The 23,536-nt window shown below is 48.6% G+C and overlaps 1 protein-coding gene across 3 annotated transcripts in view; it reads right to left on the bottom strand.

The window, feature by feature from the left end:
• Window positions 1-1,287: 1,287 nt before the first annotated feature.
• Window positions 1,288-23,536, bottom strand: part of TOM1L2 (target of myb1 like 2 membrane trafficking protein) — a 29,669-nt gene continuing 7,420 nt past the window's right edge. The window contains exons 2-16 of one of the 3 annotated variants that reach the window (XM_088147924.1): window positions 23,103-23,187; window positions 22,343-22,421; window positions 20,965-21,114; window positions 20,080-20,214; window positions 18,878-19,036; window positions 18,634-18,750; window positions 17,239-17,372; window positions 14,816-14,864; window positions 14,025-14,148; window positions 13,140-13,257; window positions 12,196-12,271; window positions 10,107-10,172; window positions 5,999-6,058; window positions 4,851-4,887; window positions 1,288-4,294 (exon numbers count right to left, since the gene is read on the bottom strand). In XM_088147924.1, the coding sequence (XP_088004050.1) occupies window positions 4,143-4,294; window positions 4,851-4,887; window positions 5,999-6,058; window positions 10,107-10,172; window positions 12,196-12,271; window positions 13,140-13,257; window positions 14,025-14,148; window positions 14,816-14,864; window positions 17,239-17,372; window positions 18,634-18,750; window positions 18,878-19,036; window positions 20,080-20,214; window positions 20,965-21,114; window positions 22,343-22,421; window positions 23,103-23,187 (1,541 nt within the window). In that variant the 3' untranslated portion in view covers window positions 1,288-4,142. The remainder of the gene's footprint in view (window positions 4,295-4,850; window positions 4,888-5,998; window positions 6,059-10,106; window positions 10,173-12,195; window positions 12,272-13,139; window positions 13,258-14,024; window positions 14,149-14,815; window positions 14,865-17,238; window positions 17,373-18,633; window positions 18,751-18,877; window positions 19,037-20,079; window positions 20,215-20,964; window positions 21,115-22,342; window positions 22,422-23,102; window positions 23,188-23,536) is intronic. The other 2 variants (XM_088147925.1, XM_088147926.1) reach the window with 2 other exon arrangements.

The following is a 23,536-nucleotide window of genomic DNA, read 5'->3' as shown; positions in this document are numbered from 1 at the left end:
ACAGGTGCAGCTTTCTGCAACACCGAAATCCAGGGGTGAGATGGGAAGGAAAACTCTCCGGCGCAGTGTTTCTCCACCTTGGGAACTTGAAGATGGGTGGACTTCAACTCCCAGAATTCCCCAGCCAGCCACGGAGTTGAAGTCCACACATCCTAAAGTGGCCAAGTTTGAGAAACACTGTTCTAGATGGATTTGGGTCAAAACCCAGCAGGTGTGTCTTAGCCAGACAGAAAAATGCCGTTATAGTCAGAGGCAATGGACTTTGGCACGCAGATGGTAGAAGCAGCTGTTGCTTTTCTGCCCTCTCTGTGGCATCCTGGGGGGAAGTCCTTTGCCACGGTCCACAGCACCAGCTGTGGTGCCCTTGCAGGCCTGGCCCTGAAGAGAGGGTGACCTGATTTTGCTCACTGCCGGTGGGCAGGTGAAGAAGAAGGGTGGGACTGGGGAGGGGAGAAGGGGGTGGAGGCTCCTGGAGCCAAAGGTCCTCTCACCCCTTACAACATGGTTGCATTAGAGAAAACAGGACGTGGCACACTGCTTTCTGCTGTTTTGGCAGCACTGGTTGTACCTGTGATGGGCAACAGGGTTCTGGATGCTGGAGCATCTCTTCCATCTGCAGAGGCATTGCTCTCTCGCCCAACGCACCGCCCGGGAAGCTGAACCAGAAGGGATCGGCGGGGCCCTCCTTTCCTTCTTCAGACATTAGTGCAGAAGAGAGTTGAGAAACAAGGCCCAGCTTCAACTGCTTTGCCAAATAAAAAAAGCTGCAAGGAGTTGCCTGATTAGGTGTCTGGCCCGCAGCTATTCTGACTTGCCCTGTGGCTCGCTCTGGACTGAAAGCAGAGCTGGAAAGTACAATAAAAAAGAAAAAATTCACTTGCCCCCCAAAACTGGGAAAGAACTCTTGCAAATGCAAAGCGGGGAGAAAGGAAAATAAGGTATCAAATCCTTTCAGGTTCAGCATCAATTTCTTCTGGCCTTTGTGTTCAAAGGCCTACAAAATCCCAATGCAGCTTTACTACAGCCAAACCATGGGTAAGGGAGTTCCAGTCGTTATCGCTCTACAGATTGCACTGGGTTTTTTTATTGAGAGGATTTTCACATGCGGAAACAATATATATCTATATCTATAAATATATATATATGTACAGAGACACAGACACATCCAAAAGGAGAGTTAAGTGACCATCTATCTATTAATGCAACCTTATGCAAAACCCCCCAGCTGGTTTTGCTCTCAGGGATATTGTCACTAGTGGAAGAAAAAGAAGCTAGGACAGCTTTAAATGGATTTAAGTATTATTATTACTATTATTATTTTTACATAGTTATCTTTACATTTTTCTTTAAACAATGAATTCCATTTGACCGCCCCTCAACTTCCTCAAATAAAACAAACGTTGAATATTGTCTGTCAATAAATATTATCCATTTTTAATTTGGACATCTAGAGAAGTTGTTGTAGTTTTAAATATACAGATGGCAATGCTATGATACTGGTTTCAGGGAAAGAGATACGCTGAACAATTAGCAGGTAGGTAGTCTTTTGCGGGGGGGGGGAAGACCAACAAAATGCAACCCAGCAGGAAACCCAGGGAAGATGCTCTGGAGAAGTGTTTGGAGAAGAGTGAGCATTTGGAAGGCTGGTGGAAGGATGCAGGGAAAAGGGGGGGGCCAGCAAGAGGCCAGGCCGAGGGGCTGGAGGCTCTCCCGGGGCAGCGGCTGACATGCGAGCCCACGGGAGCCTCCTCGCTCTTCTCCCGAGACGCAAGCTGGTTTGCCAGGGGAACAGCTGTCAAAGCGCCAGCCGACTTCTTGCTGCCAAACTGGGGTGGTGGCTTATTTTCAGCAAGAGCGCGTCATTCTTTCTGTGTCGCCCCCTTGAAGCCAGATCCCAGCGGTGGAGCTTCTGGAGGCTGCTGTGGGAATTACGGCTGGCGGGTTTCCTCTCCTCTACGTTCCTAGAGCTAAGCAGGGGAGGGAGGGCAGCCAGCGGCTAGGAACTGGTGGGGCAAGCACGCTCTCAGCTGGGGGTCAGCGAGGCCCAGGTGGCACTCCTGGTCTGCTTGCCTGCATCCAGGAAGACCACCCGGGAGCTTGACCGCTTGCGGAGGCAACCTGTTGCAAAGGCGCAGGGGGCAATTTGGGGGTCTTTGGGCTGTAATAAACAGTACAGCAGGGCAACTGGAGGACACAGTGAGAGGGATAAGAGGGTAGATTTGTGGATCAAGCTGGGAAAAACTAAAAGCTGTCTTTTCTAGGCCCAAATCCCCAGGGGAGGTCAGCCCTGCTTTCTTCCTCCTTTGCTCCCGTCACTCCTCCTCTGCCCTGTCCGCTGAAGCTGCCCCACACGAGTGTCATCCCAAAGAGGGGAGGGGTGGTTCAGGCTTGAGCACCACAGCTGCTTTTCCTGCTGGGCTTGGTGAGCCCGATGGGCTATCGGGATTGCCAAGAAACATCCGCTCCACCTCCCGGACTGCTAAAGGCAGGCTTGACGTCTGTGCCAAGTGACGTTGGCAGTGGGGAAGTCTCCGAGCAAAGAACGGGGGCCCTGGAGAAAAAAAGCAGCCTTTTTCCGGGGCTGGCAGCAGCTCTGCCCAGGTGGGAAGCCACCCGTTCCTCTGCCCAGAAACACTGAAGTGTCCCCCCCGGTCCTGGGGTAGAGGACAGCAGCCCACGGTGCACAACCTGGATGCAGCTTGGGGGAAGGCGAGGCAAGGATGCTCCGTGCTTTAGGGTAACGCCTTTTAATTTAATTTCATGAGGAAGCACTTATCCCACACTAAGTTATTTTTGCACCCTCTTAAAAGCCTTTTCGATGGCATCCACCCTATAGAAATGTGCCCTTTAGAAACCTTTGCCCATTTTTTAAAAAAGGGACAAGGCTATCATCTCTCCCCAAAGTGGAAAATGTGTTTTGAAAAAGAACTGCATCTCTTTCCCGGTCAAGTTCTGGACATACAGCGGTATTGAATGAAAAACTGCAGAAGAACCTTCTGAGAAAGAAAGGAAAGAAAGGAAAGGAAAGCGTGCAAACTGGACTGGGCTGGGCCGGGGTGGGGGGAGAGGTAATGATTAAAGTCCCAGTCGAGCTGACGGGGCTCTTGTGCACCTGCTACTGAAATACTGGAGTCACGGGAGTACCGAAGATCCCACTCCTTTCAACAGGACTGCCCCATGACCCCGTTCCCCGCTTTTCGCTAGTGTTTGGAAAAGAATCCCACTGATATTGTAGTGCCATTTAGTGATTCTGAATGCAAAAGAGTTTTTAATACACACGTACACACACACACACACACACGTATATAAACACACAAACATACATGCACACACATGCGTCCACCCACCCACACACGGAGTGTTTCCTACCTCCAGAGATTCTGCTGCGCGGGGTTAGCATTTCCAGTGCAAAGAGCAATCCTTTCTGTGGCTGGCCTCTCTTCCCCTTACAAATACGATCCTAGTAAAGACAGTTGGAGGGGCGCACTGGCCTGTCCCCCCCCCCCCACGGTGGGGCTGAATCTCTGAGCCCACCTAGAGCCCGGGGGCAACGGAAGAAAAGAGAGGCAGCCGGCTCGCTCTGGAGCCTGCAGAGAGGCTGGTCCCTAACCGACGGACCCCGCGCAGGCTGAACAACGCTGGGGCCTTTGTGAGAACCGGGACCACCCTCCCGGAACAAACCTCCTTCAGATTAGCTTTTCTAGTTAAGCTGAGAGAGAAAAAAGCCACAGTTGGGAGGGTGACGCTGAAGGTCTGCTCTGATGCTTGCAGGAGGGACCCTGGGCCAGGCTTTGGAGTAGTTCCACCCTACAGCAAAGCCAGGATGGACGGCGTGGCTATTTTGTATATGCGGGGGGGGGGGAGTTGTCGTGCAGATCTCTCTTTTTTTTAAACAAAAAAGGAAAAACATCTCAGCATCATCAACGGGGCAGAGGCGAGCGAGGGACTTCAGGGGAAAACCACGGCTATCCGAGTGGCAGAACTGCTGCCAAGGCCCTTCAAAGGTTAGGGGAGTGGGGCCGGGGCCCAGGGGAAAGAAAAGGGCACCCGGGGACGGGAGGGAGCCCATCGCCAGCCGGGTCGCGCTTGGCATGTGCCGCTGCTGCCGCCGCCTGAGCAGGGAGAGCCCAGGGGAAGGAGCACTACAGCGCAAAGAGGGCGTCCTCGGAGTGCTCCGTCTTCCTTTGGCTGGGGGCGTTCGGTGGGGCCGGTGCGGGCTCCTCCTGAGGAGGCGAGGGCAGGTTGGGGATCCTTTCAGCCGCTTTGGCACGCTCCTCAAGGAATCGGTCAAATTCTGCAAGGTTTAAAAACAAGGGTCACATGGAAACCGGCCCCCCGGGCCATTTCGCGAGCAGCTAGCAACACGAGGACCACTGCCGGCGGTCCTTGCCATCTACTCTCCCCTGCTGAAGTCCAGCCAAGGACTGGCTTCTACACCCAGAAGCCCTGCCGGCCATGGTGAGCGCCCGGTTGGGGAAGCCTGCACTAGGGGGAAGCCTGTTGGAAACGGCAGCAAAGGAAGGGCTTGGATTCCGATCGTCCAGATGAGAAACGGCTGGAGGGACGCTTTCTTTCTGGCCTAGGCGCACCGCACGCATGCTTCCGCTTGGCAGACCGCGTTCTTTGCTAGTAACGAGGGAGGAGCAGGCAGTGGGCCACGCATCTTCCTCCCACCCTGGTAGACTCACTCAGCTCCCCTCTCTGATGCTGGGGCTCCCTTCAGCCCAGCACCGCCTCTGCTGCTGACGGCAGCTCCCCGGGTTTCTGGGCAGGGGAGGGGTCTTCCCCATCCTCCGTGAGCCCATCCTTTGAATTAAGGTGGCACATTTATCCCTGGGCTGCCTACGTACCTTCGCTGGTCACACCTTCTTCCAGTTCATCTCCTTTCTGGAATTGGATGAAAAAGGAAGGGGGGTGGGGGGAGAAAGGAGAGGAAGGTCACCATTTTTTATTCTTCCTCCTTTAAGAAGAGTTGCAGGAGTGTAAGTGCATTTCCGGCCGGGCAAGCCAATTGAGGGTGGCCCCAAGAACTGGTCCCCCGATTTGCCCTAACTTGGGGTGAAAAAACAGCAAGGAAATGCGATTGCTTGATAGCGGTCAACATATTTCTGGGAGTGAAAAACAGAGGCCAGGACTGACCCTGTTTGCACATGCCAGCAAAGGAGGACTGAACCGTCCAATGGGCAAAAGGGTCCTTCCAGATTAACGGGCTGGCCACCACCAAGCTGAGGCGAGGCCCCCAGTTTGGGCATCTTGAAAAACGCTGGGACTATGAACTCCCTGGAAGTGGAGGAGGCAATCCAGCAACTTCGCTAAAAAGCAAAGAGTCCTGTTAATGGGCCCGTTGTCCTGAAAACCCTAGGAAGGAGCAGCTTCCAGGCCCTGCCTCTGCTAGAGGCACCTGCCCTGCTTGGCCTAAGGAGACGTGTGGAAGGGCCACGCCGGGGATGCCCCCTTCCAAATGACCCCTCTGGCCATTCCCAGAGTTCACATTCAGTGCAGAAGCGCCTGGGAGGGGCGGTGTTCTCTTATCCCAAGAAATCCAAAGAGAAGGACCGGCATGCGTGCATATACACATGGGGTGGCCCTATGAGAATTCCTTTGGGGCGGGCATTTCACTCCATGATATTTTCCCCCCTCCAACACTCAGCCAACTCTCCTCATGGGAGATTTTCACTTCCTCTGGATATTTTTCTGCTCCATTTTTTAATGTGTTTCTATAGGCCTTCTAAGTTCCCGGGGCTTGCCAACACCCCCCCCTCAGCACACATCTGTCCCACCTCCTTCTGCTACACATATCCAGTAGTTTCAAGCGGGAGCTGCCAGAGGTCCCTCCCTCCCTGCCTTTCCATTCTCCCCAAATCATTTTCCATGTATTTTAGAAGCCTGCGCGTGATACGTCACCAAGGAGAGCTCCTAATCTGGCATCGCACGGCACGACTTGGGTGCAAATGAAAATAAAACAGGGCAAAAGCAAAAGAACCAAAGAGTCTCTTACCACATCGGTACTGAGCCACTCCTCAATGTCCTCCATGACAGAGGACTGTGGGACAGGAATCTAGGCAGGGCAGCGAGAGAGACAGAGAAGGAGGCAAAGACCAAAACACACCCAGAAGCATGGGCCCAGAATGAGGCAGAAAAGGAAGAAATAAAAGAAAGGGGGAGAGGGGGAAAACAAAGCAAAAACAAAACAAATATATGCCATGTAAGATGCATTGCGGTTGTAAAAGAAGTGCATTGTCGTTGTCATACAGGAATCGCAACGCACACAAATAAAGCCGTGGGAAACAAGGCAAAGGGGCTAGGAAAACCCAACATACAAAAGGTTATAATGAGTGAAATGGGGGTCTGGCGGCGTCCTACAAGCGAGGAGCAAAAGGGCTGTCTTCCGCTTCCTAACTGATACAGAAGGTGGGAACGCAGGGGGCCTCCTGAGAGACGAAGCTGATGCCCCGCAAGGGGCCAGAAATGCCGCGGAAGGCTTGGGACTCGTGCCAACGTGTGCGCTGGGTGAGGGAAACAGGCTGGGGGAGGCCCGGTCCACAAACCTCGGAGCTGCTACACGTGCACCCCCAAATCCCTCGGGACTTATTGCGATGGCTATGGACGCCTAGATTCCTTTCCCCTTCCACGCACACGAAGAACTGACTGCTGGCCGAATCTGGTCCGCGCAGGGCTAAGGCGCTTCCGAGTCACCCCCGCCGCCACTCATTCTGCCCGGTCTCCCAAGGCTCTGAACTGCAGATGGTGGCGGATATCAGGCCGCTAAGAGATGGTCTAAATCAGTATTGCCGCTGATTTAATCTGAATTCCATTTGTCAAGCTGGGTTCCTCTTGCCCAACTGACGCGCAACCGAAAGAGTAATTCAAACAGTGATTCTGTCATACGTCTCACTCTTCCAGCAGACTGCATAATATATAGGTCTAAAAGCATTGCATTCGTTCATTCACTGCTTGGTAAAGATGGTCAGCTAAAACATGTAAGTCTGCTCCAGGCGTAGGGAGATGTGGTGGGGGGCGGGAGGAGACATGGCTGACATTAACCAATCTGGGCTATGCAGAGCTGGCTTCTGCTTCAACCACATGTAACTAGATTTCCCTGAACTCAGGCCTGTACAGAACCTGCTTAAACAAAACACTTTAAAAGGCTATCAAATTATGCCCAAGCTTGAGACCCAAAACTGTATCTTGCAACTCCAGATATACAAGCAAACAACTGTTTGCTTTTCATTTCCCATTTGCCAAGCATCCTCCTTTCTCCAGCACCCAGCTCTCTGGAGCAGCAGCGGCAGCAGCAGCAGCAGCAGCCGCCAGAACCACAGCAGCCAGTTCAGGTATCACGCCAGGTCACAGCTGGCACAACCATGGCTGGGGCTGGTTTTTGTGCACTGGTCGGCTGCCCAAATGCAAGGAAGCTTCTCAAAGGTCACTTGGCTCAGTCCAAGCTACAAGGCACAAAACTGGGTGCCTGAACGGAACGGGCTAGCGATCAAAAACGAGACACATAAAAATATTGTCCGGAAAAGGGGATGAGCTTCAGGGTCTCTCTGACCCACTCCTCAAGTTGCTCCTTTAAACTCCCAGCCCTTTGCAAGGGACTCTTGGTGTGTCCTTGCGCTCCCTCTCGCTTGGCTGCTTGCACACTGGGGAAGGTCAATTCTATTATGTGCCTCGTGAACGGACATGGTTAAGAGCGCCACTACTGAGACAGAAACATGGTTATGGATTAGTCGGACAGAGGAGGCCAAACGTGTCCATGTTAAAAACAAACAAGGACAAGCAGCTTGTGGAGGACAGGCTGGGGAACAGCAGCCTGTCCAGTCCGGTATGGTTGTTATTCAGGGTTCCACAAAGGGAGCAGTATCCTTTTTCCAAGCCGAACAAACACAAGCGCGTAGGGCCAGAATATCGGAGGAGGAGCAGGATTTTCAGATCACAGCAGAGAATGGGGAGAGTCCCCCCGAGACACTGGAACAGTGGGAGGATTTGCTCCAGGGAAGAGTTTATCCCGGGGGATTTGAGAGGAAAAGGATGTCAGGAGTTGCATCATCAGTGAGAGAATGTCGACTGGCCTTCTCTGCCGCTGCCCCCTCCCTATGGATTACTCTCCCCCCAGAGGTGAGGCGGGCCCCTTCCCTCCCAATTTTTCAGAGGGAAGTGAAGACTTGGCTCTGCCAACTTGCCTGGGCCAAGGAAAGATACAATTGACCCTGGGGACGGCTGGCACCTTGACAATGTGCCCTGATTTTATTAACACCTAATCAACATCTGCTTCTTGGAAATATTACAAAGGAAGTGTGTTCTTAACAGATTTTAATTAATTAATATTTATTTATTTTAATCAATATTTATTCTGTTTTTACTGTAAACCGCCCAGAGTCACCCCACAGTGCAATGGGCGGTGACAAATTTGAAATATAAATAAATCAATAAAAAATCCTCTCCCTCACCACTCCAGCCCGGGCTAGCAGGAAAGGCAGGGGGGCCCCAGCGGTAGCCGCGTATTATTCACAAGCAGGACAGAAGGGGAGCCGCACCGCTGGCCCCAGCCCTGATGCCGCGCTCCTCCTCAGCTGTTCTGCCTCCCAACCTGAGCTCAGCTCAGAGATCCAAATGGAGAGAGTCACCTGGAAGTTGCTGGGCGTACGCGTCCTCGCGCTTGGTTGCAGCCAAGCTATCCGCAGGGCATGGTCAAAAAAGTCAGGACAGCAGCCATGATGGGGTGATCAAAGCTCCACCCACTTCTTATGGGTGTTGTGTGTGTGACCCTCTTAAAAAAACAGGTGGAGCAGTGACTGCAACATCTTGACTTTTTCAACCACTCCCTGCAGATCCCCTGGTTGCAGGGTTCCAGAACCACGGGCCGTTCCAGACTCATTGCACTTCAACTGCAATGTGCCACAGCCACTATGGCCACCACGCCCATAAGTGGGGATGCACCCACGGTCTGCGTTTGTGCAGATGCACGATCTTCTATTTCAATGGTTTTGGCTACAATGCCACATTTTCCAAAAAGCTAAAAATATCTCGCGCATCTTAGAAGTGGTCCAACCCCCCTGAAAATAAGTCACTCTGATGAAGATGGATGCCCCCTAAACAACTTGCACCCACTTTCATCAACCAAATTCCCCTCATCTTCACTGTTTTTCGAACAGGTTGTCTCCTGCAAGAATTCCGGGAGCTGCAGCTTGGGGGTGGCTGCTACTGAAATTCCTCTTTGAGGGTGCAATTTAACTGACTCTTGCACTTTCACACCCATATTTAGGATATCTCCTTCCTCTTGCTTGCTTTGCAGAAAACTGTTTGAAAGCAGCTGAGTCTTCAGGGCAAAGTTTACATCTAGAGCTCTGCGCAGTCCTGCAAGCTTATCGCACTGCTAGCTGTGTGTGTGTAGAGTAAGGCTATAAAACGCAGAGCGTGGAAGGAGAGAACTGTCTGCTGTTCTCACAGTTCTCTGCTCTTGTAGGACATGCCACTGTTCCTCTCCCCCTCCCCAGAACATTAGCAGAGAGAAAAAGGGTTGTCCAGATGAGCCTAGGGTGGCCCAGGTGTGCTGACCTTCAATTCTCTAGGCTGATTAGAGGAGGATGGGAGTTGGAGTCCAAAACATCTGAAGGCACCAGAGTGGAGGAGGCTGATCCAAGCAACTTTTATCTGAGTTTGGGTTGCTATTTTGTGCTATGAGTCCGGCTGGTTAAACGTTTTGCGAACCCCAAACATCCTTCCCATTCACTAAATACTTGTGTTTACCTTGGAGGGGAAAAAGTGGATACTGCAGGTATTAAAAAAAGGAAAAAGACAGTACAAGGAACTGGAGAGATCCATCCAAGGTTTGAAAACAAACCCAGCACCGCCGTAACAGCACGCCTCTTTCTCCCACTCTCTCCAGCTGGGAAAAGAAGTTTCCAGCTGATCGAGCCCCCACCAGCCCACCCTTCCATCTCCATGGATGGGTCTCCTCTCCTTTGACTGCCAAGTTTGTACTGTTTCAACAGGTTGAGTGACAGGTGAACAGAGGGTGGTGATGCTACTGAAAGGACACCGGGAGGAGTGGGGACAACATGACAGGAGGAGGGGGTGTCACTTGATGGCGAAATTCTCCTCACCATTCCTTGGGAGATGAGCCACTTGTCTATGGGCTCCATGGGTGAACTCCCACTTTTCCCTCTCCTCTGCGTGTTGAGAACAGAAAGCCTCATTACCATATATAAATCAAGTACCACATTCCCCGAAGGCAGACAACATGACTTCCGGCTGCAGACACCTGGAAGAGCTTTCGGCCTCCCACTCTCCCACCTGCAGAGCTCTTCACCTATGGTGACTAAAAATTGCTGGCAGGTGGCCGTGCCAAGAACTGAGGGCACGCTGGTAAACATCTCCCAGTGCAGGCTTTCTGAGACAAGAGAGTATTTAAGTGGGCAGAAAGTTTCTACGTCTTCATTTGCAAGGATCCCAACAAGCAACTCTTTGGATTCTGGCCAGCCAAGACTACTGTAAAGGGGCAGCGCTGAAGGGGGTCAATTTACGGGGGGGGGGCAGTTGGGAAGCAGCTTTCTCTGCACTCCTACCTGATCCAAAGAAGGCCCTCCTTTCTTGCAGAGACCATTCTTTTTGAGCACAGAAATTAGCTTTTGCATGAGGAAGAGGAAAGTCATGAAATCACATGTACAGAAAGATATTTCCCATATCTAAACTTATATCACCCCTGAAAAACAGCAACTCACTCTGTGTGTGTGTGTGTGTGTGTAGAGGGCTGTGCAGCAAACTGGATTTGGAAGGGAAAAGATGTCTTGAAGCCCAAGTGGGGGCTCATGTCACACCTCACAACAGCGCTTTCAAGAAGCAGCAGCTTTTCCTGGGATCAGACGTTTGCTTTTCTGAGGGGTGTGCACCACCTCCCCCTTTGTGCCACCTGGGATCATGCCGCTGATATTTAAAGGTGTTCAGAGTAATGCTGGGCACAAAATAATGAAAATAATTTTTAGGAATGCTCTTGGGGGATTCTGATTCCCCGCAAAGGAAAGCCAGAAGGCTCCGTTCTTCTCAGGAAGCATGTTTTCTCTGTTTCTGTTCCTAACGCGGCATATTCCAATCAACACAGCACACCGGCTGAGAATCGAAAGGATGGTGATTGCTACCAGATGCAAGGGACTGCCAATGCCTTTCAAGTCAGCTGGAGAGCAAAATACTTTGAGGACGACTTCACCTGTGGGCAAAGTCTCCGGGGTGGGGGCAGACACACCTTCAAATACTTTGACCCTACTCCAGGAGGCCCTTTGAACTGACAACACTCTAAGCCACCTGTCCCAAACCTGGCGCCCTCCAGACCTGTGGAACAGCAACTCCATTCTCCCCATCCAAACTCAGAGGTCTGATGCAGGCCTTAAATGGGACCAAAGGTTCCCCCTACCACAGAATGTCACTGGAGTGATCTGGATTCAAATCTTGGCCATAAAGCTAATTGGGCAAAGCCAAACCTCACATTCTAACTCATCTCACAGGATTGCTGTAAGGATAAAAATGGGGAGCGGGGAAGAGAACAGAACCACTTACGCTGCCTTGAACTCCTTGGAGGGAACAGGGATAACCCATTTGTTTTGATGAAATAAAAGTAATTAGAGGTGGACGGGGTCCTATCCTACCCACTGTGACCTCCTGGATCCTTCAAAGACCAAAATAAGGAAGGGGGGATCAGCTGGAGAAAGTATAAAACTTCAGAAGGGGGGGAAGCCCCCTCATGTAGGGAATGAGGTCAGCAAAATCAAGCCTCCATGCTTACAATTCAATCTGGACTGCAGGAAAAAAAGGAAACTTGAAAAGTGTCCCTCAGCCCCAAAGGAGCACCCTGTATTTCTCCAGACTGAGTCAAGGGCCCTTTTGGGCACAACTCAACATTCAGACGGATGAGATAGAAGCTGGATCTTTGGGCCGCCCTCAGGAGTTTCCCATTGACCCTTTGCCATTTAAATATCTGATCCCCAAACACGTCTAGACAAGACTGCTGAGCCCACCCAAACGACTGAGCAATGAGGTGACTCCAGCTTGCTCTGCCAGTTCCAGTCAGGTGCCCAAAAGCAGACAATCATACCCAAGATAATGCATTTGCCTTCAGTGTCCCCAGCTTGAGATGGGATACAGACACGGACACACACGCACACCCCTTTTGTAACACAGCAGAACAGAGCAACGACTTACCCCTCCGGAATTTGGTTTCCGGGTATCAGAGGCAGGTGCTGGTCCTTTAGTTGCCTGTGGCTCCTCCCTTGTCATGCTGGAAAAAAGGAAAGGAGAAAATTGTTGGAATGACCAGGAACTAATGACAGCAAAGGAAAATACATGATAGAGAGATGAAACCATGGCAATTTTACTTGTAAAAAGGAAGCAAAATAATGAGCACAGCCAGATGCAAGCACATTAACTGTTCCACCCAGAGGGGCAGGTTTTGCTACGGGAGCTGAATACATACACATAAAAAGTCGTACTTCACTACCTCCTCAATCTAGGAATTTCACATCTGCAAGAAGCCCCACAAGGCCAACACAATTAAGGCAGAGGGAGTTGACTGCATAAAAATCCCCCCTAAATCAGCCACAGGGTGGAGCCAATGAAACAAAGACAAGAACGCATCATTCATGCTTAAAGACCAAGGAGTCTCTGGGAGGTCTCTGGAGGCTGTAAATTCATCCAGCAAATCTCCAGAGAGCCAGGATGACTCCATTTTTAACAGCCCTGAAAGTGGGGACAATATTACCACCATGCCTTCCAAAGTAATGGATTGGTAAGGGCAAGGTGTTCCTGAGGTCCACAAAAACGTCTCATGCTGCATTTCTGACAGGCTATGGCTTCTCAATAAATTCGGATTGGCTCCGAGTAGCCTAGAATAGTCTGAAATACGATCTAACTGGGAATACTGAGCCATCAATATTTCCTCTCTCCAAGCCCTCGGGACAAGATTGGCTCTAATGGCGTATCTGAAAAAAGAGGAATGCATTTGCTGTAGCGCAGTGGCCATGAAATGAAGCCACTGGATAATTCACTGGCTCAGGATTTGGACCTGTGACCGAGAGGATGACCGCTGGCCTGGGGAGCTCCTTGGTCATTTGCAGAGGGACAGCGGAGTCCACGCCACTGCCACCTACGTCTTACGCGGATCTGGCAAGGAACTGCCTCTCGTTTGTGCAAACATGTCAAAGTCCTCACGGGGATTGCTGTGGGGGAGCGAGCTGAGGGTCCCACTCACGTTGTTGGTGCCCAAATCTGTGGAGAGACACAGAGAAAGAGAAGCTAGAAGCCTTGCCGTGGGTCAAGCAAACAGAGGGAGATGGGCACGTTTTGCTTTGAACAAAGAATCAGTACTCTGTCTTTTGATAAAGGTGAGTCCTAGTGCATATGCACGTTCCCTATCACCAGGCCTGAAGCCAGCCACATTTCCCTTCCTTCTTCCCTTCACATGGACAAAAGGGCCAAGGCTGCACCTTTCTGTCCTCATCTCCCTTTAGAGTCCATCACCAGGGCCGGAAAGATTAGCCTAGAGCTAAAACTCATCTTAGGGGAGATGGGGGGAAGAGGAAGGCAAGATTCAAGAGAAGAACAGACTGGAAAGGGAAAGGCGCAACATTCAGTTCTCCTCGCCTCGTTGCAGCACAAAACACTCTGTGCCAGAGAAGGGACCGCATAAATGAATTAAATGATACGCAGCTTGAATGTAATACGGGATGTAAATATGACTCTGAGAGCCCTACTGGGACAAACACAGATTTGCACACAGCATGGTTAAAGATTGTGCACCAGGTGATTAAAGGACGTGTCTCATCTCAGAGACTTACGGTGCACAAACTGTTATAAATGGAAAAAGGGGCCCTGCCTTTAAATGCAGAACTTTGGCTCCTAGGCGTTTGCCCCTACAGAGCCGCCACCATCGAACGCTGGCAGCTGCAGAAGCATAATGGGGGAGATTTCAAGGTTCAAAGGCTCTCACTGTGGACTCGCTTCTTGAGACGTCCTCCCCTAGAAACAATACTCACCAAGCCCAGCAAGCTGAGAAGAAAGGGTAGAGGCGGGGGCTGTGTTTCCAACCATGGGGCTGACCACTGCCGGGGAACCAGGGCCCAGGTCTATTAAGTTGTCCTCAGTCACCTCACTGAGAACCTGCAGGGACACACAGGGTAGCAGCAGAGGTCACGCAAGGGGACCGGCGTCCCTGCCGGATCACACGAGTCAGAGACAGCACTGGGTTGCTCTGTTGAACCCCAGGACGTTACAACCGGGCATGTGTGTGTATAGAGAAGCAAACACCCGCTTCCACCTCTCTTCAGATGTTTTTCCTTTCCCTGGTTACGGCATCTCAACTAAAACTGACAGAATTCTGCCAGTGCTGAGCCCTCTCTCCCAACACACAAGCAGATGAATCAGGACCAGTGACACCCATAAAAAACAGGCAGAGCTTTGACTGCACGACTGTGGCCACCATCTTGACTTTTTAAAATACGCTCTGATTAGGACTGTGGTGTTTGAAGTAGAGCTGGAGACAGTAGCAGGGGCTCCAGGAAGCAGAGGGTTGAATTTCCAACCTGGGGATTCTAAGATTTTCCCCTCCTGGTCAGCTTGAAACGGCCGGAAGCAGCATTAATGGCCTGGTCCTTCCAATCTGCAAGCAGATCCTCAGGTGTTGATCTGCCACTAAGGACACAACTAGTGAAGCTCGATATTCAGGATGAATATTAGGGATTCCTCTGGGAAGAGTACACTCTGGTGGCAAGGACAAGGGCAGAGCGTGGCTGTTAGGCTGGCCGGAAAGGCTGGCTGGCGGACTTACCCCATTACTTGCGTTCCGTGCAGATCGACCCAACCTGTAGCGTTCGAACCTGGAGGCAGACGAGAACCGAGAGAGATTAAAAGTGAGGACAGGGGGCAGTTTTGAACAAGTTGGGTCCTAACACAAAAGCAGGAACGGTGAGAAGGAATTATTGTGGAGCAAAAGGGTGGGGGGCTGATTCCAAGCAAGACATCCAGGAGGGGACCACAAGGCCCATCTGCCACATTCTTTTCCCATCTCCCGTTACCAGGGAGGGCAACACAAACAGCCCACAGGAAGTGGTGGTTTGCAAGGAAAGTATTTTTGGCCCTTGCCTGGAGATGGATTGTGCAGTAGCCCTTAACCAGAACTGGGCTTGATGTGTTTCTAGACAAACAAACACATCTCTTTTTGTGGTGTGTTCTGCAAGGCAAGGCCCGTATCTGGAATGCAAACATCCAGATAGCCACTAGAAGCATGAAACCAGAGAGTGTCTTTGGACGCCTGGCTAGCCTGCAGTATTATTCAGATGCCTTTGAGTCAGATGCTGTTTCCAGGATATTCTTTCTGGACATCTAGTGTCCAGCTTTACACATAACACCTAACACAGCCAGGCATCAATGTAGGCACATGGGTGTCAATGATCCACAGCTGAAAAGCAGACAAAGAACCAAAATGGCTTAACATAACTCTGACGTTTACACCTGTTATCTCCCCTGGCTTCTTGGGAAGGGGAGAGGATGAACTGAGAACTCTAGGAAATAGAGAAACGGCTGTGATTCAGGTTTCCGTGTAAAAGGAGAGAAGCAGAATACTTAAAGAGCCTGTGTCAGCCATGCCGAACAGCCAGCCTGAATCCACTCAGCAGAAAACAGGCAGCTGACTTTCAAATGCAGAATGAGAGCCGGTGAGTAGACCGGCTCTTCGTAATTCCTCTCCAGACAAGGAGAGGACTTGAGATCGTCCACAAGAGCTCTGCACAGCTGCTCCTTGCGAGGAGACTGCAAGACAGCAGTTGCTGGATGGCTGTAGAGCTCTAGGTGACGAGGGAATAGCCATCTTGCTCAAACTGCAGTTGGCGCCTTTAAAAGGACACTGGGTTCACGTACTTTCTTTTCTAATCACTTTCAGAAATTTATGGTTAACTGCTTTTCAGCTATTAGGAATCTTTGGATCTACAAGTCTGAAAACACTGGGTGAGTTTCCTTCAATCCTTAGCAAAAGAAATTTTAAATATAAGTTTAAGAACTTAAAAAATTTGGGGGGGGGGGAATAAACAGCAAAAGGGTGATTAGAACTTTGATTTTGGAAAGTTAGAAATGGACTAATGGTTCAGATGGATTTGAAATGAAATTTTGGAATTATAATAATTCTTACTGTGGGAAAATGCTGTTGTTTTGAATTCTTAAAAAAAAAGAGATAGAATGGGACTTTGAAGGTTGGACACTAGAGGGAACTAAAGATTACAATTAAAGGAGAAGGACACTTATATTTGATTTACTAATACAGAATGAAGCAAAATATTTTAACATGGGACATACTGAAGGATATTTTTGAACAATATGGACCCAGAAGTTAATTTTAAGAGTGTATCACATTATAGACAGACTGTGTTTAAAATATGTTATGAAAGAGGAACAAGTTTTGACTGATTTGAAAGTGAATTTAAAAATGACAGGCTACAAGAATGGTATGGGAAGAAATGCTACACTGGACATACAAAAGAAATGAACTGATGTCCTAATAATTAAAAGGGATATACAAATAACAAACCAAGAGAGTGACCTGGATAATTTTCCTATATTGGATTTACAAAAGAGGCTTGTTAAAGCTTTGAAGAATTTTCTGAAAAGGGACAAAGAAAAAATGGAACAAAATCAAGTCCTAGGAGATTATTTGAAGGGACTAAAGATCAAGATGGTTAAAAGTAAAAGGAAGGAATATAAAGTTGGTTTATTTGATCGAGGTTAAAATAGATATGTTGTATTTCTGGTAACCCTTAATGGACTTTTGCTGGACTCAATGATGAGTCTTTAAGGATTTGTTATAGATAAGAGATGGGATATGGGAAGACAAGATCATTTGTTGTATTTTAAGAGAAGGTGATTAGTTACGAAAATTGCTTATACTTGTTGTGATGAAAGGGGAAGTCATTTCTTTATAGATTTTTCTTTACTATATTCTTACTGTTTATTTCTTTTCTATATTTTTTCTTTTCTGCACCTTCTATTTTCTCTTTTTATTCTTTTATTTTTTTAGTATTAATTTTTATAATTGCAAATGTAATTTTTAATAACATTACTATTTTAAAAAAAGACTCTTGAATGCCCCCTGTTCTGGGGACACCCCATGATGATAGTGGCTGCCACTAGAGAGGGACAGCCTTCTGTTGCCGTGCCATTGTGCCAGAAGAACTAATTTCTCAAAGAAAAAAGAGAGGCTACCTCTCATATCTAAGGAAGACGTTATTCAAGTCATCGTTAGCATGAAGCAGCTCCTCCGTGACCTCTTCATTGGAGACCCTGGAGATCAGCTCCACAATCCGTTGCTGCATAGCTCGGCAAGTGCGGTTCAGCTCCTAGGAGAGGAGACAAGGAGATGTCTGAGGGCAAGGAACAGTCTCCATGGCTGGCACCACAAGCAGGGGCCAGAATGTTCACAGCTGGAAGGAGGTCCTGTGGCCTTTTGAGTGCATTTTTGCTTCCAGATCTGGGCAGAGATGTCACTAAGGGAGGCTGCGGCACACATCTGGCCTCTTTCATTTGCTTTGCTTGGCTCCTTCTGCAAAAGGGGCCCAGCCTATCCAGGTGACCCACCTCTGCCCACTGGACATCACTGTTCCGCCAAACAAGAGAAGCCCTTCACCAGCTTCCCCCCCTGTACTTTTCATGAGGGGTGACCTTTAAACAAAGGCTACCCTGAACCTGGATGCCTCCCCTGCCGGAGTGGAAAATCAGGAGAGCAGTGACAGCACACAACCTTTGAGAAGAATAAAGACCCGCACGGGCTTCCTCTGCCGAGACTGACATTCGGAGCATGGCATAAATCTCCACTCAAGGCTCTCCAGCTGCTGCAACAAGTTGAGGACCAGGTTTGCCAATGTCAGTTTTAATCTTGTCAGTTCAGAGCCAGACTGTGACATTTCAGAAGTCTGGACTCAGGTAGTGAAGACGGGCTGACAGAACCAGCTTGCACTGCATCAGGAAATGTCCTCTTACTTAACTGCTTAGTGGCTCTTTTGTTTTGTCTAAGAGGCAAGAGCCAGCCACACGTTTATCTCGCTTTCTTAAATCCAAGTAGCTAAGGGGACGTCCACAGAAGAAGGCAATGACTTGTTCTCGCTCAGGCAGGGCAGAAAATAATGGACTTAAGTTCCAGGAAGACAGATTCTGACTGAATTAGGACAAATTTCCTAACAGTAAGAGACACGTTAGGAGGAGAGCTGCGTTAATCCACAGTGGCCAAAAATCAGAAGGAATGGCTAAAGCTAAAATTTGCACCTGATGAAGTGAGCCATAGTTCACAAAACCTTCTGCCTTTCACTAACATTTGTCAGTTGGAAAAGGTGATTTCTGGCTAACCATAAGGGGAGTTGGGAATGGAAGAGAAGGGGTGGGGTGTCCTTTCATAGATGCGTATAAACAGAGGTTGGAAAACCATTTGTTGTGAATGCTGGAACCTGGATTCTTCACTGAGCAGGACATCGGTCTTCAATAACCGAATGACCCCTTCCAACTCTGTGGCTCCAGATTAAACGGCTTAAAGAGTTTCCCCAAACCGGGAAAGATAAGAGAAAAAAATACAGAAGACCTAAGAAAGTTGCCCTCTCATAGACTCACCTGCAGTAACTCAAGGTCTGATGAATCTTCTTGCCCAGGGATCATTTCTGTGAGCATCTCTGACATCACCTTTGTGTTGCCACGAACAACGTCCAATTCGCTGCGTAATCGTGCAATCTGGGAGGGGGGAGGATGAAAGGGCTTTTGATTTTAAAAGACAGCAAACTTCTCCTGAAGGAATGCGTGTGCCACAGCTGCCCCCCACGCTCGCACCCGCTCCTCCAGAGCTCTGCTCGCGCAATACCTGTTCTGTATTTGCTTTGATGGGGCCGGCCACATTCAGAGCGGGGGCCTGAGAACCCGGGAAAGTTGTAGGGGAGGTAGAGGAATAGGAGCTGGAGCTCATCTTTTGCTGAGACTGGGACTTGTGCATGTTGGCAGCCGGGTCAATTTCAGGAACACTCTAGCAAAGGAAATGGCAGTTGTTCAGAGAGGGACCCAGCCCACATTTAAATAAGCAGAGGGGAATCAGGGGAGATTCTGCCTGCAACAGTTACCTAAATGGTCTGGAGGCCCAAAGAGGGTAGAGTGCTATTGTTCAGCTTCCCATCCAAACAGCTAGTCCCTTGCCCTGGGAGATGGGATGCTAAAAGATCCTGCAAGGTTGTTCTGCTGCTCTTAAAGACAGATGCCTTTTCCAGCTCAATGAATAGTCTGTGGTTCATGATCATTTAACCCCCTCTCTTCCAGAAAGCTCCAGGGAATTCTTGTGGAGTTCCCATTCTGCTACGACATGGCCTTCTCCACTGCATGAAACATCAACCCAACAGGATCAGACCAAAGGCCAGTGGATCAACAGATACCGATGGGGTGACTGCAGCCTCCTCCTTTTCGCTGTCTGCCCACAACTGATGTTCTGTGGCACATGACCTCTGACTATGGCAAATCCCTGAGCTACTGTGGACTACCACAGTTCAGAGCAAGCTGCTCCCCAGCATCTTCTAAATCAGGGTTTCCCAAACTTGGCTACTTCCAGGTGGGTGGATTTCAGTTCCCAGAATTCCTCAGCCAGCATGACCATCGCTAAGAAATCTGGGCATATGCACCTCAGGAAATTGTCCAGGTTAGGAAGCACATCCTTTTCAAAAATATCTCAACCGGTGGTCATAGAGAAAATCTGAACTACCAATACCGCAATATAGCTTCACTTTCTCTTTTTTGCCTATTGTTGACTTAAAGATTAATAATTTAATTGTACAACATGACATGAATATATATGTAAAATTAGTTCTATAAGATGACTGTTGTATGTTTTTATGCGGGTTTTGATCTTGTTTCCTCTTTTTCCTTCCCAAAATAAAACAAAAATAGAATGGAATGGAGTGAATAAAATAACATACGACTAAAAAGAATACAGCTTTTAAAAGCTTTCTCTCTTATAATATGTAGTTCAGAGTCTACACAGTCTCGGGTAGGACCTTTTACTTTCAGTTCTGGTATACTTACTCTCTGTGGAGTGTGTATTGGCGACAGAGCATCCAGATCAGCCATGGGGAACTCTACCCCTTTCCTCTTCAGCTCTTCATAAATGTGCACAACCCCTGTAAGGTCAGGACTACTTCGAAAAGCATCAGCCCAAGCCTGGGGGGGGGAAAAACCCAGGGAGGATTGTTATGCTGTTTCTACACAACTCATGTTTCTTTCATTGGGGTATCTGGACTCTTGATTGGCTTTTCTTGGGTTCATTACAACTGTGCCAACCTGAGGGATCATGAAGCCCCTGCAACCTGAGGAGCGGGCCTCACCAGAGACCCTCCTGAAATTACTAATCAATAATAATATTTAGTGTGATGGAAAGAAAAGCTATGAAACAGACTAGGAACAGTCATTCATCCTGACCCTGTTACTTTTTGGCCTGTAGACCCTTATGTGCCATTCAAGAGCCAAAGGTGGACTTCAGACCCTCAAACATTGCGCAAGGGAACCAGGATGCTGCCCAAGAATCTTGAGAGTAGCAGTTCCAGAGATCTTTTGGCTATGCAGGAAGGCCAGCTACCAATTCTGTAACCAGGGTGATTGGCCAATCTGAAGTCCTCCAGGTGGGTTGAATGTCAACTCCCATAATCCCTAGCCAGTTCAGCCATTCACTGGAAATCATGAGAAGGCCGGGATATTCTGCCTAAGCTGTTCTGTTTGGTTCTTTACATCCTCTTTATTCCCGTGGGACTGAAAAAAAGTGAGTGACCTTATACACACAAAGAGAAAATATTATTCATAGAAAATGTATGTTTTGACAATCCAGTGGTAACTTTGATACAGAACTGCAGGGTTTGTGGCATTATATGCTCAGAGAGAGAGAAAGTATAATTAATTAAAGGCATCTTGACATACCTGAATCAGTGCAAGCACTTTATCTTGAACGATCGTGGGAGGATTATTCTTGGGTGAAATGATTTTAACCAGGACACCATCGATGAAATCTCTGTTTGCTACAAGGATATGGAAGCGGTGGCCGCAGTTCTTTACACACGTTTCCAGTACCTTTGTGTGAAAAACACATTTCAGGTGCAGAAGAGAGTCAATGCTCAGCATCCTAAAAAAGAGAGCTGCTTTTTCCAAGGGTCTACTTTGAGAAAGGACAGCGAGCTAAGGGCCGTGTGGTTTAACCAGGGGGACCCGTACATCTCCTTACAACGACCCCCATTCTCCCACTTCTAGTAAGCTGCCCTTCAAACCTTGGAGCGGGACACAGAGGGTCAAATCTCCTCTGGGACATTTCACCCTCTGTGTCTCACTCTGTGTCCTTCTTTTGGGTGCTACGTCCACTTCAAAAATGCAGCGCAAGCATGTCTTGCAATTATACTCAAGCACGACTTAAATGAAATGAGGGAACCCAGATTTACATCCTATGTGAACTTTATTAATAGCAGTTGAAATAAAGGTTGCAAAACGCTGGTACACAATATGGTATAGGGAGCTAGAGGAATGAGCCTGGCTTATCAAGTGAACTGAATTCATTAGCAACCCAAGAAATCCCTGATAAGGAAATGTTTATACAAAACTGGTCAGCATTTAAAAACGTTTGGAATAATACATTTTCGGACCACCTCATGTGATTGATGTATTTGTTACAGTTATGAGTGTGCTTTGATGACTCTATTTTTTCATTTACTCTCCATACTTAATGTACTACTGTACTGTTTTAAAAGAAAACTGACAAAAGAAGGGTGGTCCCAAAAACACGCTCTATCCCGCATCTCCTGCTTGGACCTAGAGGGGCAAGTGAAGCTCCTGTAATCTTCTGAGTACTTAAGTTAAGCATAGCAAGGGGAGGACTCCACAGCCTTTCTCAGCTTAGCTTGCAAAGACAGGCCAGACCTTGCTTGGACCCTGCTCTCCTACACAGCTTCATGTGCCTGAGAGCTTAAAAGGTGCAGGAATGACTTGTGCCTGGCTTTAGATGTAGAACTCAGGGAGGGAAAAGGACATTATAGACTGTCTCTTGTATCACACTGCATCCTGGATGGGTAGCAGGAAGATACCAGCTTTGAAGGAGGAGCAGAATGCTGATAAACCACAACCTTTTTCTTGGCCACAAAGCACGTCAAAAACACAGCCCCCGGGAACTGACCCTTTATCTTTTAACTGGGCCGCCAGTAAATTCTGGTGTTGCAAACACCTGCTTGGTACACCTTATTCACTGCTAGGATGGGTTCCAGGGTGACTGACCTGGCCCCCAAGTCTCCAACTCCTTATCAGCTGTACTTACCGTGAGAGCCAGCATTACTTCTCTGTAGTTTTTGTTTCCATTCAGTCTCTTCTTGAGAGCTCTAACAGCATCCTTTGGGCTGATGAGGGAAGGATGAGATGGCAATGAAGGCCTTAGGTGCTTCTCAAAGTACAGAAACACAGCAACCCCAGTTTTAAGCTGTTTATGCACACTTGTTTTGAACCTGGGTGCCAGGAGGCTTCAGTATTTGCTCAATTACAGCAGAGTATCTCAAAGGAGAATGTATTTCCCCAAGGGAACACACAAATAGTTTCAGCAGATAATGCAAAAAAAAAAAAAAAAAAAGCCAAGCCAGGAGCCAAGTAGATGCTGAAAAGAAGCCAGCAAAAAGATTTTGGTTCTGTGATGCTGGTGCCAAGGCAAGCCTTACCAGTGGGCAGAACAAGGTTGCAGAAGATTGGTCTACAATGCTGCCACGGCATTTAAACACACAGAGCAGCTTTGGACTAAAGTATTATTGAATGCGGCTTCTTCAGGCTTAGAATCAAACGCTGGGAGCTGAGGCCACATAGGAATTTGGCTCCTATAACTTCAAGCCACTGGTCCATTTAGCATCATCTTCCCTGCTTGGCTAGGTTTAAGGCAAGAAAGCACTATCTGCATTTATCAGGTGCTGAACATCAAAACTGCTGGCAGAGCCGATCTTGACAACAAGCAATTACCCTTCCCAGAAAGAGAGGCCCCAAAAATGCATGAAAAGCAATTTTGCCTTCAGCTAGCATGGCGCACACACACATACCCTTCTTCTGTCTCATTGATGATGTCACATATCTCCATGTTCAGCGTCCAGTCTTCGCTCTGTAGGGAGCCATCAGTGGCCTTTTCTGTAAGACAACCGAAAATGCTGCTCGTTTTCTCCAGGGTTTACAGCCAGTCCATTAGGCCAAACTGGTAAGCCTCACCTCCAGCTGGTAAGAATCACTTCATGACGTACAGAACAAGATATTCCACCAAGATTTTCCTCCTCCCAGGCAAATGAGGCACCACAAACTTGTTCAGATTTAAATGAAATATAGTGCCAACAGTGTCACAGTTTGCAAAAAGGGAACAACCCAAAGGGCTTTCAGTTTAGAAAATGACCCATAGAAGATACCAGGAAAAGGAAAAGAATTCAGAAGTAGGAAAGAAAATACTCTGAGACCAAGTTTGGAGTCTGCCGGCCTTCTGCCATAT

Source organism: Python bivittatus, unplaced genomic scaffold, assembly GCF_059951505.1.
Source record: "Python bivittatus isolate LINGU-HERP-01145 unplaced genomic scaffold, Pbiv_v1 ctg000560_np1212, whole genome shotgun sequence".
In the NCBI taxonomy this organism is placed as follows: Eukaryota; Metazoa; Chordata; class Lepidosauria; order Squamata; family Pythonidae; genus Python; species Python bivittatus.
Note: the sequence above shows the minus strand (reverse complement) of the source record. Positions and strands in the feature narration are given on the sequence as shown.